This window comes from Colletes gigas, unplaced genomic scaffold (assembly GCF_013123115.1).
Source record: "Colletes gigas isolate AHSC1104 unplaced genomic scaffold, ASM1312311v1 Colletes_gigas_Sc00004, whole genome shotgun sequence".
Taxonomy (NCBI): domain Eukaryota; kingdom Metazoa; phylum Arthropoda; class Insecta; order Hymenoptera; family Colletidae; genus Colletes; species Colletes gigas.
In genome coordinates, this window is record NW_025106633.1 from 7,924,196 (window position 1) to 7,942,121 (window position 17,926).

The window sequence follows — 17,926 nt, forward strand, 5'->3', positions numbered from 1 at the left end:
AAATTTTTCACGAATGTTTACCTTGAACCAGGATCCTGTCCCACACGCCCGAGTGTCGATCAGTTATGATTATGCTCGAGGAAATCGATGTGGACAAAACAAACATCACCCTAAGACAGCAACAAATTTATAATTTATTTTTTTTTTCTTTTCGTTACGAAATGCAACCTTAAAAAAAATGATCTCGTTACACTTACGTCAGTAAAAATGGCGGCAAAATGAAAGTCATATAGTTCTGATCTTTTTTGCCATAAAGGGGATCTTCCAACTAGAAAATCGAACAATTTCGTATCAGTAATATTATTGTTTCACGCGTTCCTGTAAAATATTAATAAGTTTAGAAAAGTACACGTACCCGTACTGGCAAATCCGCGAATTTCGGAGATATATGACACTCCTTTATGATGGCCTTGTATTCGTCGAAGAAATCATCGTACAGTTGTCTTTGTACGAACAAACTGATTTGTCTATCTAAAAAAAATAAAAGAAAAATGGTCTTGATTTTTGTAAAAATTGTTTTAAAATAAAAATTATTTAATTAATATCGCGATAGAAACTTATTAATTATTATACAGACGCGTACCTGGCGTGTACATCATAACTTCTATCTGGCTGGCAATGGCGTCCTCGTTTGTCGTCGATAAAAAGTCATCCATCCTTGCTTGCGTGGCGTCCGAAAAATTTCTACTGAAATACATTACTCCGACGCTTTTCTTTGAAGGGATTTCTTTTACCGCCAGATCGTAGTCATCGTAATATATCTAGAAATTAAACTCAACCAATGTTAGTGTCGATGTTCGTCCAACCAAGCGTTAAAAAACGTCCCACGTACTTTGTTCAAAACGGACGAGTTGATACCGTGTATCAGTCTGCAACTGAGGTCCGAGAATTTGCACGAAAACTCATTTTCGTCGTACGTAATATTTCCCAGATTCATCCCATTGTCGCAATTCCCAGCCTCTTCGTTCACGATAGATATAGCCACTCCTTTTGGGTCCAATCCGATGGAATTAAAGAACAGCAACAGCTGCAGCATCGGCAATATTATCGAGAACAAAACTCCTCTGCACAAATAAACCGATTATCGATACATTTCTTACGCTAGAATCGAGTAAAATTCAATTCGAATAATATAATAATAGCTCAAAACGTTAATTTATTTTTCGTCCCGGAGATTAATTATTGTAACAATTACCCAGGGTGGCGTATGTATTGCAAAGCGTTCTTCATGAACAAGGCCTTGCATCTTTTCTTCGAGCTGCTTCGCCATTGTACGTTCTTCTACGAGGATAAAAAAGATTTTATTAAAATAATTAGAAATACGTAGAGAGGTTCTACCGCTGATTCAAATCTTGGCGCCCTACGCGTTACGCGGGAACCGTTAAGGTTAAGGTTGGGTTCAGTGCGCGTCGCTAACCGGTAAAGAGAGTCGTTATGTCGTGAACTGTTCTTAAATACGCGTGTGTACCAACTTTTGACGCGTAATTCCCGTAAATCGAGTCCAGTGTGACGACGTTGCAGAGCTCTGTTATCGGGATCGACGTTTGGACGAAATTTTGAGGTTGGCTCTCGGCTTGAACGCTCAGGTTCAGGAACGCTTCTTCCAGCGATTCCGTGTGACATCGTTCCAACAGCTCGGTCGGCGACGATTCGGCCAGTAACAGTCCATTCCTCATTAATCCGATCTGAGAATTGCAACCATTAATTCCCCCCGTGTATTTTTGTACGTAAAATTCTTTCGAATATATTCTTAATTCCGAGTTTCACGGATTGTCTGAAAATCGGAGAATTCATGCACCTTGTCGGACTGTTTCGCTTCCTCGATGTAGTGCGTGGTGATGATAACCGTGACGTTATCTTCGCGCGTGATCTTCACCAAGTGGTCCCAGATACTGTGGGAAATAGTCGTTGCTTACTTATCGTGGGTTCTTTGGGCCTCGTTTCGCGATCGAAAGACAAGGGAATGAAAGTGTACTTGCTTGTCCCTTAAAACCGGATCTAAACCGACGGTGGGCTCGTCGAGGATCAGCAACTCGGGTTTGTGAAGCAACGCGGCCGCAAAGGACAATCGTCTTTGCTGGCCGCCGCTCATGTCCTTCACCAAACGGTTTTGCGGCGGCAGCTGTAGCAAATCTTTCAAAAACGCGAACCTCTCCTCTGAAATAGAACGGTGAACAGGGACGGTGTTAAAATTGTTTTCAAGATCATCTTGCTCGTTCGAGGAACTATTTAATATCGAATTCATTTGTACAGTTTTCGTTAATAGTTGCGTCTGGTTCCGCGTCGGCCATGTTGGTTTCTCTGGTTCGTCGCGATACGTGTCGGAAGATTACTTGTACGGTTTGTATCGGAAAACGTTATATAATTCGCGCAAAAAGCAAGACAAAATCAAGTTTTGTCCCCTACCGATTACGTGATCGTCCAACCCGTTGATTCTGCCGAAGAAGTAAAGCGCGCCAATTACAGAAAACTCGTCGACCAATGAAACGTCTTGCGGCATGTATCCCACTCGTGGCCCGGGGATGCCTGACTCTTTGGATCGTGGTCTCCCACCGAGAACCCAAATGTCGCCGCTGTCCAACTCCCGTACACCGACCACGCTGGATAGCAGGGTGGTTTTCCCACAGCCACTGGCCCCCAGCAAGCCATATCTGTGCATCGGTACATAGGGAATTAAATCTGAATAAGAAACTATCAAAAGCAGCTGATTCGTTACGCAGAACCTTCTATAAGGATGCTTTAAAGGTCGTTATTAACCTTCAAAGTTATCGCGAGGTTATCCGCGCCTATTTTAATTAGCCACGCCCACGTGCAACGTCCATCGCACCATTTGACCACACCGAATGTTGTAAATATTAAAATAGGTATGTAGATATATATATATTGATGCAAGTATTTCCTAGTTCTTGATTACTCTTTGTATAATTATTTATTAATGAAATATCGTGTCTCAGACGCGAAAGCATGCATAGATGAAGTTAGCCTCGAATCGTTAATTTTGACCCGACTATACGGGTCTCAATTTTGGAAAAGGAAATAAAATTCGATTAGTAGGCTTTCTGTTGGATTAAATTAGTTTCTTTCTCGGTGGTAATGCATTACTCACATGCACCCTTTAGGAACAGCTAGGTTCAGACCGTTCAGAATCGCTGCTCCTTCCCCGTACTTTTTCCGGGCCTCGCTGACGACTATTGCGTAGTCCACCACCATTTTATGTAACGTTGGTCGAGAACAGTCTGCAACGGACAAATTACATTTGCAATGTACATATAGAAAGAAAAGCATTCGATAGGGATTAGCGAGGGTTTTCCCGATTGAAACGAGTCCAAACACGACCTAGTTCCGACTATATTGATTTACTCGAAACCTGGAACATTTTCAAAAATGACTTCGAACACGTAGAATCTAAAATAGTCTGAACGATGTCGTGTTTGGGCTCGTTTTCATCGGGAGAACCCCACTGATCCATTGAAAATAAAACAAATTCAATTTGTGAACAATAATTTTGGACATGAATTACCATAGTCTTAAAATTGAAGTATTGGATCAATAGCAGAGTTACATAAAGAATGTAATATTTAATCGGGATAAAAACTATCTGGACCGAGGAGGTTAAGATATAATTTCGCCAAGGCCATCAGCTTGTTTTCCCACTTGTCTCAAACCTAGTAATTTCTATTCCAAGTAAGCGGCCTATTTTTTACGTAATTTACGCGGGCCCTTTCACTTTCTTACATGGATGATGGCATTTCAATTGGATTCGCAATAAAAACGCTGCCTTTGCCACGAATTTATGCGAAGTCCATGAATATTTATACGAATTTAAGATCACTATGGCCGCTGGAATCTGATTGGTCGCAATAAAAATGTCGCAAGTATTTTACATACTTTGTAAACGGTTACATTGTTGCGTGAAAGTTTGAACGAAATTTTATCTAAAATTTTAGACAAAATATCTAGATAAGTCGTTATTTGTTACCTAAATAAAATACTAAATTATTAGAAAAAAAAAGAAAACTAAAGACTCGTGATTCAAAAGCCTGAGGTTCACGATTTTTATATTCGCTTTTTTTACTTTTGCATTACGTAAACGAACAATCCCTGCACTTTCTCTATGTAAATAGATTATAGCAGAGTTCAGGACTTGAATCTCGGTGCTCTCCAAAATTTTCTGTCCTCCGCAGTTGCCCCACATCGTTATCTCGCATTCCTTATCGCGTATTTTCTAAATCTCGAGTAAGCTGTATACGTTTCTCTCAATTTTAATCTCGTATCTCTAAAATCTCGCACTTTCTATTCTCATAAATACATTCTCTTCGTTTCCTGATTCTCGTCTGCGAGCCCGCGTTTTCAATTTCTCAATCGGGGAGAAACATTTCATAATGTCAATAACCGACGTAACGCATGGTACATTGTCGCTAAAGATATTCGTTATTAACGACGATATTAAATAACGTAGAATTTTTTCGGTAATAAAATTTTACAAATATTTTGTATTAATTTTTTAAAAATGAGCAAGAGTTGGTTCCGTAATTTCGTGACACTATTTCACCCCGAATACGTTCACTGTGTCAATCGACGCGCGTCGCGGGAATCCGATGACGCTAAAACAGTTAAAAACCGATGAAAACAGGTTTCGCGCGGGTTTAGTGCTCGCCATTAGGGATTCCGATCAGATTCCGTTTATGTTAAATATCAATCGCTTCGGTGGTCCTGTCTGTTTATCATTCGGTACATCGACTCTTTCGGATATACACATTATCCTGGCCGCGTGACACGAATTCATAAACAGCGCCGTCATTTAAACGGCGAACTTCGCTGTTTACTTTAACAGCGACTGCGTTCCTCGCGCAAGGATATCGATGAGCAATTAACAGTTCGTTCAACCGAGGACCAAATATCCGTTCGTTTAACCATAATTTAATTTACGATTTAACGTACACCCGGATCGTCGAATTTTCTAGCGACAAATTCGATAAAATTACTACCAGTAATTATTATTTCTGTTACAATATTTTTGCATTATTTTAATGTTTTCTATTCTATTCTAGCCATATAAATTTGTAAAAAAAAATAATTATTATTATATTAAAAGGAGATATTAAAAGGATTCGTGCAATTGTTCAATGTTAAGTTAATGGAAATATTTAAATAAAATAGAGAGAATTAAAACAAAATTAAATAAAAAATAAAAATATATTTCAGTAGTACATATATAGTAAACTATAACGCGTAGGTAATCGAAGTTCCAATTAATTACAGATGTTAATTAAAATGTCTAATTTTACTGTGTCACCCGAGTGTACTGGAAATGAACCGCGCATGGAATAATTAGACTATTTCTATTTGACATTTGCAACTATCAAGATCGATTATTCGTGATAAATCAGTAGTAGGAAAAACCAGCATATTTTTTCTCTGATAATTAATCACAGCGGAAAGTATTAAACGTGCCTATTTTAAAATTGTGCTAATTAAAACTACACAACATTTTTAATCAACAGTCGCGCGTGTCTTTTTAAAACGATACGCCTAGTTTTTCATACATGCATAGTAATTGAATATTCTTCGTATATTAATCCATTCGTCCTCTAGAGACGTGTACACACCCTCCGTGGCATTGAGAGAAACGATTAAAAGTTTGACAATGACAATAATCGAATCGTAGGTGTCTAAAATTAGTCGCTGTTCCGAACGTGGCCAGAATTTAAATGTGTCAAAGAATTTTATGACAAAAAAGATCTCAACGATTCTAGAACGAAGAATTACACAATAGGTAGACGTTCTGAAGATTATTTATTTATCAGTTGCGAATGTTTATGCAAGATGTGACAATGTGACCTTTAGACGGTATTGAATATTTAAAACAATTCCTTTTTTCATCGAACGTTTATTTATTTCGTTGAAATGACGTTGAAACGTTTCACATGACCTACGCACGAACTATAATCACCGTATAATCTGCTTTTATTTATGCAACAATCTCTGCAAAAACATCTTCTTTTTCAATCCCTTTGCCCGTCATAGCTCTGTTTCCACATCCTGCATGCGTAAAAAATATGCTAAATATGCAACTATGTAGCCAGTAGTTCAAAATAACATATTTTTTCCCCGTGTTAGTAGTCATTAATCAAATCTTGTTTTTACATGTTGGATACATATCTCGGGTAATTAATCAAAACATGACTTTTATCGTTTTTGATATTTGCTTCTTGACGCACGTAGTCGTAAACTACGAAATTAAAATATTGGGAACGTTTGTGGAGGCCATGCGCCATCTTGCGACTTTATAAGTATGGCAGACAGAAGGGTGAAAAACTGAGGACGGTTAGCTGTTTTTTTCCTAACGGTTTTTATTCGATTGCTTTCAGCAGAACGCTCGCTTCTCGAGAAGATTTCTCTTATTTCCGAACCCGACACCTCTTATCCCTTAAACCTAACCTAAACATTCGTCGCACAGCTGCACCGATCGTCCCAACGGTCGCTTACACAAACAATGTTATCTTCGTGCCAAAACTGGCGTCTGCCTTTTCTCTGATTTAAAAATAGATTGTAATTTACGAATGTAATCCGAGCCCCCTTCTTTTTAGGGTCAAAGCACCATCGAACTCGAACGCTGAGAACGGTGGCGATTTGCTTGTAGAATAGCGTCGAAAGAAGGAATCGAAATTCAGTTACGAGAAAGTGATTGTGGCCACGACCGGTCTGACGTTATCACGGTTCCGCTCGAATAAATGGTTTTTCTACACGAAAGTGTCGCTTTTTATCGATCGTTTTGCATCACGCCAGCCGACGAAATTGACGACCGCATTATGCGAAATATCCACGCAGAGGTTTTTCTTCCTTTATCGAACACGCACAGAGAAAGCAGGAAGCCGTGTTTTTATGCACGAATTCGCGCCGCTTCCGGACAATACCAACCGCCATTAATAATCCCATCGAGGCGTATTGCGTACACATTTTAGAAAAACATTATATTTTTACAAAGTATTACAAGTTTTCCATTTGAAATTTAACCAGAAATAAAAAATTATAATTATTTCCTACTTATTTTCAACGAATTTAATAGGACAAAATTTCGAATTGATTCGTTACGTAAATGGTCGTGATACGCGATTAAATAAAATTGTATTACAGCGAGAAAACTTTGTAACAATGTTTCAACCCCCATATTGGATTCTTGTGACGCAATAGTTGTCTGAATGAAACGGATCGTGTGAAAGTTACGTCAGATCGTGTAAGTGCACATAATTTCGACACTGACCCAGTCATCGACACTTTCAACTTACGTCATTGGTACGATTATCAACGGCGCGGTAAAAGCATTACATTCTAAATTTTTAATAAACCGCATACTTTCGATATACCGATACTTGCGATACCGCAATAGTTATTTCATAGCTACCCAATACCGTCTTATTCGACAATTCGAATTAAAATTTTTATTCGTTATTCGCGAATGAAATTTTCTCAAAATTTTCTCCTGGCCTTCTGTAATATTTTAAACTTTAGGCGGGAAAATATAAAATCAAATATTCTGCTCTTCGATGCATACGAAACTCGACGGTGGTTTCGTCTAAAACAATTTTAAATAATATTTTGTTATTTGTGCAAAACGGTGACGAATAAATAAATTATAATTGTTCACTGCAACGTTCGATTGCATTTTACGTCCGGTGGCCACCATCGCCTAATCTCGAACCCCTGGATCGCTTGCAGTCTAGGCAAGAAAGATCGAAGGGAACCAGTTTCACACTCACACAGCTGTACAACAAACCGAGGTAACACGGATGCTTTACCGTTATGAAGGGATTACCTAAGTCGTGTGCACTCGACCTACGATGCACTAGCCGCGTCTGAATCACGTGCATCGAGTACAAGGAAAAAGTATAACTCTGGGTCAACGTTCTCGACTGTACGTGACGAAAATTGAACTTTCCCGCCACATCCGTCGACGAACAAAATTTCCCCCGATCCCGAAACCAACAGCCACTTCCATTATAACCTTTTTTTATTTATAATGGATATAATCTTTTATTCTTATATACATATTTCATCGCTTCTGTTTATAGAAATTCGAAAAATTAAAAAATTTCAATTTTTTTTTTAAATTTAATAAAATTAATGGTGCATATAGAGAAATCATACAAAAATTTATGAAATTACGTGTTAGATATAAAGGAAAGTATAGACTCATTAGCTTGCTTCGATTAAAGTTGATATACAATATTCCCTCGATAATTAATCAACTCCAAGTGACGTAGATAGTAAATAGTTGACGAATAAAGCGTAGGACTTTTATATATTCTATTTTTTATTAATAAAGTGTATTATTATATTAGTCATAGATGTGTTTATTACAAATGAAAAATAAATTTGAAAAAAAATCGACTGGAAGTGCCTAAATTTCTCGTCGGGAAAAAAAAATTCCAAATCGTTCTGAAAAAATTATTACCGGTTGCAGGGGTCAATTCTAATCATTTTTGGTGAATAGGCATACCCTCGAAATCCTACCCAGTTTCGAGACAAAAATTCAACAAGTGGACAAATTTTTCGACAAAATTGGAAAATTTCAAATCGTTCTGGAAAAATTATTTTCGGTTGCAGGGGTCAATTACAATCATTTTTGGTGAACAGACATACCACCGAAAGTTCACGCATTTTCAAGAAAAAAATTGCAATAGGTGGACAATTTTTCGACGAAATTAAAAAATTTCAAATCGTTCTAGAAAAATTATTTTCAGTTGCAGGGGTCAATTACAATCATTTTTGGTGAATAGATATACCCCTGAAATCCTACGCAGTTTTGAGAAAAAAATTCGAGTAGGTGGGCAAATTTTTCAACGAAATTGAAAAGTTTCAAATCATTCTAAAAAAATTATTTTCAGTTGCAGAGGTCAATTACAATTATTTTTGGTGAATAGACATACCCCCGAAATTCTACGCATTTTCGAGAAAAAAATTCGGATAGGTGGACAATTTTTTCGACAAATTTGAAAAATTTCATATCGTTTTGGAAAAATTATTTTCGGTTGCAGGTGTCAATTATAATCATTTTTGGCGAATAGACATACCCCCGAAATCCTACGCAGTTTCGAGAAAAAAATTCTTTTCCGAAAGAATAATGTGAGGTTAGTAACTCGTATACCTCGTCTATGATTATATTCTGTGATATGCAGGTATAGATCAATTATCCGACATATTTGATTTTCCCAGCATTGCCTCAGTCTCGAGTATGCCGGATAATCGGAATTTTACTGTGCCTTGTTTCGACTAAAATTGGTATAACAATATTCCCTTGCTAATTGACCTATTCCATGTCCCTCGCTAAGTATAGCTATCGTAATTTTTCTTCCCCGACGCTATTTATAAATCTTCTAACGAGAAAAGAGTTCGACGCGGTAAAAATGCCGCCGACGCTTATGCCTCGATCGCGTGGCGGCACGTTTCGCCACACAATCAACCGTGACGATTGGCATAACATTATTCTGTAACACCCGCGTACTCGTGAATGAACCTATTACTTGAAAAGGTTGTCCAGTGACTAACAGCGGGACAACTCGTTCGACCGGGGCTGAAAAGAAATATGCGACATAACGCAACGACGTGAAATTTGCACTCGGGTAATAACAAACTCCATAGATCCTATGCAAATCTCAATAATGCCGTGCAATTTGCGGCACCGTGTGACGTTGTTCCCATTCCCGGTGAACGTAATTACCAACGACTGTGCTTTTTCCAGATATTAAACAGTCTATGACACGCGTCTTTTGCCAATGGAAGGCGCATTTCCCGCAAACTAGACGTTTCAAGGCTGGACGTTACGACACCGCGAAGAAAGTGTTACGCTAGTAAGTTTGAACGTGTTTGGACGGGCAGAGGAGCAGGTGTTCCCTGGCCAAAGGTACAAAACATCGTTGCAACATCTTCGACCGTTCAAAGGGTACTAATCAAATCACAATACATTTTTTCACTTCCCAAAAGTTACTTTTGCAAAACCAAAAATCGCCATCTGTTTGTTAGGAAGCGATCCAAAGTATTCTTTGACTCAGTTCCAACGAAACTAGACAAGCATTGAAATGGTTAAATTCGGCTAACAGTTCAGCTATAAAGTTAGATTGCTGTATGTACTTTCACCCAAGGAATTTGGCTCTGTCCTGTGTATTTGGCAATCTAGCTTCAACATCGTTGTAGGTGGATATCCACAGTCCCAAACGAACATTATTCTAGCTGATTCTAACTCGTGTTTGCTAAGGTTTGATAGTGTTTGAGTGTCTAATGGCTGTCGTTAGTTTCTGAGAAAAATTTTAATAGGAGATTCTATAGGCCAAAATAAGACGAAAATTAAGAATACTAATTTTTCGATCGAGGCTTCGTTAAAAAGTTATCAACGTTCAAAGTTCTGCCTGTAGAACGGCGATAATGCGCGCGCAGCTGTTCGCAGTTCCCGTTCTACAGACGGAACTTTAAATGTTAATAACTTTTTAACGAGGCTCCAATCAACAAATTGGTATTCTTGATTTTCGCCTTATTTTGGCCTCTAGAATCTCTCATCAAATTTTTACCCTATAGATGCAGAATACCCTGTATACTAAAACGATGCCTAATTGGTTAACCTCAATTTTTGTGATTTATTTGGCTGGCAGGTTTTCCCTTGTTAAACGAGATCGCCTTTGGAAAATAGAAAGTGTCATCTGAGAGCTGTTGACCAGACTGTTCTCGACAGCTGGTGCTCCCTCTAGGTCCCATAGACGCGGTATTATGGTCGTTTCTGCGTTCAACTCTTCAGTGTGATTGGCAGGATGATTAGCGACAAGTGTAGCGTTTATCCACGTTGGAACCTCGATTCCTTTCCAGAGGTAAACGATATCGAGCATTCAGACCGCCAGCAAAGGTTCGACAGAGCCTGTTTCTCGTGGTCATCCCAGTCAGTAAACTTCCATAACCTTGTTGCATACAGAGTCCACCACACTCAACTGGGTTAGAACGCAGTCGTATCTTTTTTTTACCTAAGTAGTCGGGTATAGTTTCCTTGACAGTCCCTCGTGTTTTATATGCAAATCGAATGTATCTCTGCATTCCGTTGTTTCATTCTTCCGATGCGCTCTAAAAACAGGAAACAGTTCCACTTGCAGTAAAACAAGTTGCTTGACACGTATTCCAACCTGCATTTAGAGTCGAAATGATCAACGACTCTATGCGCGAGCATTTTCATGTTTGCTAAGTGAATCGCGAACAATAGTAATCAGAACCAAATGAATCATCTAATTGCACGGTATTAATTAAATATTCTATGACCAATGTAATGCTATGTACAACCACAGAGTGCTGTATGAATGATTCAGTGAATCTCTGAATATGTAATCTGTACTATGTATATCGTTTGACTCAATTATTTTTTGCGCCTCAGTTCCGCAACTGATAACAAATGTCAAGTGCAGTAATTGATATAAGAAAGTTTTTTATTATTAATTTGCAATACTTTTGGAAAAAATAAATATTTTACGGTGTTAAAATGTCCCATGAACTTATTGGACAACATAATGTTTATGGAAATATTGCATCCGTTTGATAATTGTGATCTTCGATCTAGATAACTTCAAAACGATGCGTCGCGGGACCCATTGTGACGTAATGGTCGATTTCTTCCGTATAATCCACCGTGTATTTATTTATTTAACGGAAGATGATTGTGAATGTGAAATGTGAGTGTTTTTTTCTGTTTTAAATCGTGCATATCCATGATATTAATTTGTAAAGGAGAATGTTGTGGTTTACTGTATATGGAGTAAGAAAGACGCTTCGCGACTTGGTAGATCCGCGCGAGCAATGGGCAACGAAAATAGGCGAGTGTAGAAAGTAAATTCGCCCGGAGAAATTCGCGTCGTACGGCCGGATCGCAGCATCTCTCTTGATCAGTTTTTGACCGTGTCGCGCGACGTCCGACGACTCATTTTTGCGTCACTTTCGTGGATCGCGTCACAGGAAGAAAGTAAAACGCCGCGGAACGGGTTTAGGATGACACGTGCTCGTCCAGCCTGACGCTCGACGACGCCGGAAATTAATTAAAACGCTCGCGAAACTGGCGAAAAAAAAAAATTGTCGAAACATTGGTACAAAAAAATTCTACGAACAAGTTTTACGCTCGAAATTTAGAAACGGATTTATTTTTCCTTTTTTATTTATCGAATATTAAAATTCGAAGAAAAACTCCGGGGCAAATTGAATGGTTGGAAAATATTTAATAAATAAATTTATGGGGATATTTATGGGGAAATATTAAGGAAGGATCCTGGGGGTAGCGGTTTCTCAACTTTTGCAAAGGAATTTTTACGCTCGAAATTAAGAAACGGATTTATTTTTCCTTTTTTATTTATCGAATATTAAAATTCGAAGGAAATCTCTGCAGCAAATTGAATGGTCGAAAAATAATTAATAAATAAATTTACGGGGATAGAAAGTAGAAAATAACGAAAATTCAAGGAATATAATTGAACAATTTTCTTACATTAAAAGAGGTATTTATTGACTGAGATAAACTTTCCATAAAAATAAGGTATTCCAAGAATCTTATACAGTTTATGATTCGATTGATGGCTTCAGACCAGAAGTCGATTTCCTGGTTAGAAGAATTCTTGAACCTTGTTAAGTAATCAACAAGATCATGTGTAAAATTTGAGAAAGGTGCGGCGTATACTTTCACTGAAAAATTATTCTCAGACCCATCTTTTCATTTCGCCGCGCTAAAGCGAGAGGATTCCGAAATTCACGAGGAAGATTATCGGTTGAGTAACGAAGTTGTTCGAATAGGTCGAAATTACGTAAAAATTCTGCCAAGCAACGCTAAAAAATTTGTTACCTCGATAGCTAATACACTGATACGTTATTTGAACTCTTTAATAAACATTTGCATATGAGAATAAATTTTCCCAAGAATTCTGTTGCAAATTGCAAACTCAGGCAATAAACTAGTAATTGCTACTTGTTTATCTGCGAAAGCATTAACCGAAGAAATAAGGCATCGTACAACTCTGTTGCGTTTATTATACAAGACCTTCCCTCGGACGTTTCGATGCATAAAGTCGAAGTTGAAGAGATCTTTCTATTATTTATCGACACTGTGCTTAATGTACTGCAGTTTCACATAATGCCCCTTAGGAAAGTCTTAACGATGACTTATGTTTAACGATGATGTTATTGCTTCATTCCAGCACGACATAACCTTCAAAACACCATCGCCAACATCTACCTTTCATTCTTCGTCGAACAATTCACATTTTCAAAGAAAATATATGTTCCACGTTTCGAGTAAGAAAGAAAATTAATAAAAGTAACACGAACAAGCATAGTTTGATATGAAAACGTTTCGACTGTTGGTTACAGCCTGGTTTATTCTATTCTGTATAAAATTTCACGATATTAACCTAACCAAAATTATTTCAAAGCGTTCTATTCTTCCGTAATTATTATTTATCAACACTGTATATAATATACAATTTCACATAACGACCCTTTGGAAAGTTTCAACGATGACGTTGTTGCCTAAATTCAGCGCGACATAACCTTTGAAACCGCCATCACCGCCATCTATCTGTCATTCTTCGACAGAGAATTCACATTTTCGTGGAGAATATTATTGTCCATATTTCAAACAAGATTGATAAAAGTAAAGATTTCGACCATTGAGTTTAGAATTTCACAGTATTAATCTAATCGAAATTATTTTGAAGCTTTCTCCTCATCCGTAATTATTGTGCTTCATCCGGGGATTGCTATCAAGAAAATGCAATTCATGAGCGAAAAGATGGATTTCTCTCACATCAGAGAACGTCACTTGGGAGCATTCTTTACTGTTCTTTGCGGTACAACATTAAAGTCGTATTAAATAATTTAGAAACAACGTGCAGTAAACTCTTTTTTAAAATTAAAGAATTCTTGAAACGAAATGAATTCTATTAAATTAAAGAAATGAAAACCGTTGATAATTAAATATTAAAAATTTTTAATTGATCTCTTGATGTCGCATCCAGAACAAAATTAAACTCTGCACATTTCACGTTGCATTATGGTACCTCGCGACTGAAAAGTATTTCCAAGTCATCAATTTTCTGTTGTACATTTCGTAAGCGTCCGGCTTCCATCAGCAAAATATAACTGAATAATGTCTAAACGTAAATAAGTATCGTTACACGACGATTGTGTAACTTCCCCAGATTGAACACAGTTACGCATTTTGAACCGTTGAACATTAAATAAATAAATTTAATTCCTTCTCTCTTTTATAATATGGCGTTCGCTAATGTTCTTCTATAAATTATGTCGTCGTGTAGGAAACCGTATCGATCGTTGGATCGAAGGGAGAGAATGGATCGAGCCATCAGCTTCCTCCTGAATCTTCACGATTCTCTATATTCGCAGTCTCCTCCTTTATGTACCATGAATTAGGTGGCATGTTAAGTGCTCTCTTCCTCGTTTCTTCTATTACGCAACGCTTCCTAATGTTCCTGCAGAGATTATGGTCCCATCCATCGACTAAACTTACCATTAAAGAAAAGTCACGAAAATAATAAACGTCGTGTTAAGGAATTTTCTAGATAATCGAAGGCTTGTTTCATTTATTTTAAACAACCGGTAGCAGAGTTGATCTATTTTTTGACAGCGTTAACCTTGACTCGGGCCATTCGATATTTTGGGATTCCGTTGGACGGAAATACCGGTCGAACAACGCATTCTGATTTACTTTGATAATTTTTCATACTAATTATCCGATTAAAATTATTTTTCCCAATCTTTTTTAAATTTTTGAAATTAATTTCATCTTCTTGTTTAAATGCAATAATTAATCGGTTAAAATTTTATTTTAACACAAAAGTTACAATATTGGGAAACAGAATAATTTTATATTTAAGTTACGGAAATGTAAATTTGATACCATTGAAAGTACAAAGTTCCAAGTTTCAAAGGTCGAATGTTTAATTTTACAGGTATAAAAAATGGATTAATTCATTTTGTGCAAATATTATAACGATGTAAAAATTATACAAATATTTATGCAACCTTTTTTGAATTTTTAAGATTAATTTTATCTTCTTGTTTAAATGCAATAATTAATCGCTTAAAATTTTATTTTAACACAAAAGTTACAATATTGGGAAACAGAATAATTTTAAATTTAAGTTACGGAAATGTAAATTTGATATCATTGAAAGTACAAAGTTCCAAGTTTCAAAGGTCGGTTTTTCTAAGGTCGAATGTTTAATTTTACAGGCATAAAAACTAGATTAATTCATTTTGTGCAAATATTATAACGATGTAAAAATTATACAAATATTTATGCAACCTTTTTTGAATTTTTAAGATTAATTGTATCTTCTTGTTTAAATGCAATAATTAATCGGTTAAAATTTTATTTTAACACAAAAGTTACAATATTGGGAAACAGAATAATTTTAAATTTAAGTTACGGAAATGTATATTTGATACCATTGAAAGTACAAAGTTCCAAGTTTCAAAGGTCGGTTTTTCTAAGGTCGAATGTTTAATTTCACAGGCATAAAAACTAGATTAATTCATTTTGTGCAAATATTATAACGATGTAAAAATTATACGAATATTTATGCAACGTACGTAAAAATATATGCAATGAATAATGCTAAATATAAATTAGTATTGATGATGCAGCGATTTATATTTGAAATGAAAATAATATTTAAATTAAAGAGAAACATGCTCGATGTTATAATTGATCAATCGGTTCAATGCCAAATGTGTTAAGGGCTTAATGGATTTAAAAATTCATAGCAATGATCTCACATCAGCTGCCGCCTTACTCAATAAACCTACTTAACAATTACTCGTTAAGTGCATGCAACGGTGTAACAAAGGAAAAATCACACAGAAATTCATAAACATAATCCATATAAACATTGAAAAGATATTCGATGAGAACATTAGATAAAATTAACATTTTTTTATTACTTAGTTGATGACGACGATCTAAAATGCAAAGTCGACGACGTTTTTATTAAAGACGTACTATGTTTTATGACCATCATAACTCACGGCTTGTTTTACATTACAAAAATGGCCGATTGAATTGCAAAACGGTTTCGCGGCTGAAGTCGGATTCCAAAATACGAAAGAAAATGGATTAGAAGCGAAACTTAGAAACCTTCGCACCTCCGGGAGAACGCAGAAATTGTTTTCGTTTTTACGAAAATTACTTAATATCGTAAAACTCGGAAGCTCCAAGGTCGCGGGAATTTTCACGCTGGAAAGTCTAAAAGTTTAATTGGCTCTGTAATTAATTAGATTTCGAGCAGTTAAACCGTATATAAATTTGCAATGAAAGAAGAAGGAACGCATGGGCTGAACGGAGGAATTTCTAATAAAAATTAACAGAGCAAATCTGAATAAACATCAAACCCAAAGAGAAGAAATTTTCAATAAGAATTCGACCAAAGGTTCAAGACATTCTTCTTTAATAATTTGATACGAACGTTTAAAAAAGTTAGGTCGTAACTTGTCAAGAGTTCTTTCAAAGAACTATAATTTAGTCCTTTAGGGGTTAAGTTCTCTTATGACGACAGAGTCTTAGGGCCATTTACCTTTTAAAACCACCTACACTCCGCTTAAAGACTTCATAATATATCAAAATAACGTTTCTACAACATAGACGTTATTAATCGTTTCAAGAGTCTTACTCTGATAGGTTATTAGTACGTAATTACTTTGAAACGACTGTTCACATGATTAATAGCATTCCAGTAAGATTGCGTACCAACGCTATTATCGACCCTGTATAAGAAATCAAAACAATGGTAACTTGTAAATCTTTACCTCGCCGCAGATTATCCTTCGATTATCGAGCGTAAACTGCACAAAGATCGATCCCTTTTCCTTCGCGAACGGCGACTCGAACAGTTTTCAAATATCGCGGAAATCGATATCGACCGTCCGTCCGTCCCAACGTTCATTCACAACACAACACTTCCCGACGAGACGTTAGTCGCACGCCGGTCCTGTGCCCAAATGCAAACCGTGAAACACGCGACGACGGTGCCGTCGCGAGGTCCGCGTCCTGGTGTCTTCTATTTTTTTTTTTCTCCTTTTATCTCTGAAATGTTTCTCGTCGCGAGTGCAACTTTCTCGACTTGTTCGCCGAACACTTTGCGCGTGTATCTCAGTTCGCCGTAGCCTAACCTTTTTCTCGCGGTATTACGAGTCCGCCGGCGTTCTATCGGGCGCGAGTCGGAACGCGGCGTGTTTATACCGATCCCGGAGGTGTTATTGTCCACGATCTCCTATATCACGGACTGCACTTGGAGGACTGTCGGTGGACACCACGGCGATCGCTCGAAACGGACTGACCGTCCGAAGATTCCTAACGATCGATCGTCGAATCCGTAAATGGCCACGCGGATGTATGTCATGACAGCGAACCGAGACGCATTTCCGTGCGAGCCAAATCTAACCGGAGTCCGATCGTCGCACCGTCGAACGCACGACTGCCGTGGCCGCTGTTCCCTTTGGGAAATCAAGATCAAGACTAACTCAGTCAGTACGAAAGTGGGGGATCTATGAATCGGTAAGCGATGTCCATGTGTCCTTTACGAAAGGTGCCGCGATCCGCGGGCACAGGTGCAGCCGCGTTCTGTGGGAAGGGGTAGCGTGGATCTTTCTCCTGCATACTTCATAGAGTTCTTTAACGAAGACCTCTGAAATTCGCCGCGCGAACCTGCACGGGGCGCTTGCGATCCGTACGAGTCGGTCATCGTACGACATAACCTCTAATTAAGGGGTTGAAATTCCCTCGAATAAAAGTTGAAAATGAGAACGTACAAAAATTACTTATTGTATCTTCTTTCCAAATTTTCAGCTCTTAAGTTTTGTCACTGCTCCTTTTACTGGCTTTATTTCGTTTTCT

At 37.4% G+C, this 17,926-nt stretch overlaps 2 protein-coding genes across 2 annotated transcripts in view; one reads left to right on the forward strand and one right to left on the reverse strand.

The window, feature by feature from the left end:
- LOC122394887 (nicotinamide/nicotinic acid mononucleotide adenylyltransferase 1) overlaps positions 1 to 10,190 on the forward strand; it is a 25,749-nt gene extending 15,559 nt beyond the window's left edge. Inside the window, exon 5 of the mRNA XM_043392078.1 lies at positions 9,743 to 10,190. Coding sequence (XP_043248013.1) covers positions 9,743 to 9,749 — 7 coding nt within the window. The 3' untranslated portion in view covers positions 9,750 to 10,190. The remainder of the gene's footprint in view (positions 1 to 9,742) is intronic.
- The window catches only part of LOC122394888 (ABC transporter G family member 20-like), a 20,635-nt gene extending 3,075 nt beyond the window's left edge, over positions 1 to 17,560 (reverse strand). The window contains exons 1-12 of the mRNA XM_043392079.1: positions 16,840 to 17,560; positions 3,107 to 3,236; positions 2,407 to 2,651; positions 1,980 to 2,157; positions 1,799 to 1,892; positions 1,473 to 1,685; positions 1,196 to 1,281; positions 833 to 1,064; positions 584 to 761; positions 356 to 471; positions 198 to 268; positions 22 to 110 (exon numbers count right to left, since the gene is read on the reverse strand). Coding sequence (XP_043248014.1) covers positions 22 to 110; positions 198 to 268; positions 356 to 471; positions 584 to 761; positions 833 to 1,064; positions 1,196 to 1,281; positions 1,473 to 1,685; positions 1,799 to 1,892; positions 1,980 to 2,157; positions 2,407 to 2,651; positions 3,107 to 3,210 — 1,606 coding nt within the window. The 5' untranslated portion in view covers positions 3,211 to 3,236; positions 16,840 to 17,560. The remainder of the gene's footprint in view (positions 1 to 21; positions 111 to 197; positions 269 to 355; positions 472 to 583; positions 762 to 832; positions 1,065 to 1,195; positions 1,282 to 1,472; positions 1,686 to 1,798; positions 1,893 to 1,979; positions 2,158 to 2,406; positions 2,652 to 3,106; positions 3,237 to 16,839) is intronic.
- Positions 17,561 to 17,926: the final 366 nt, after the last annotated feature.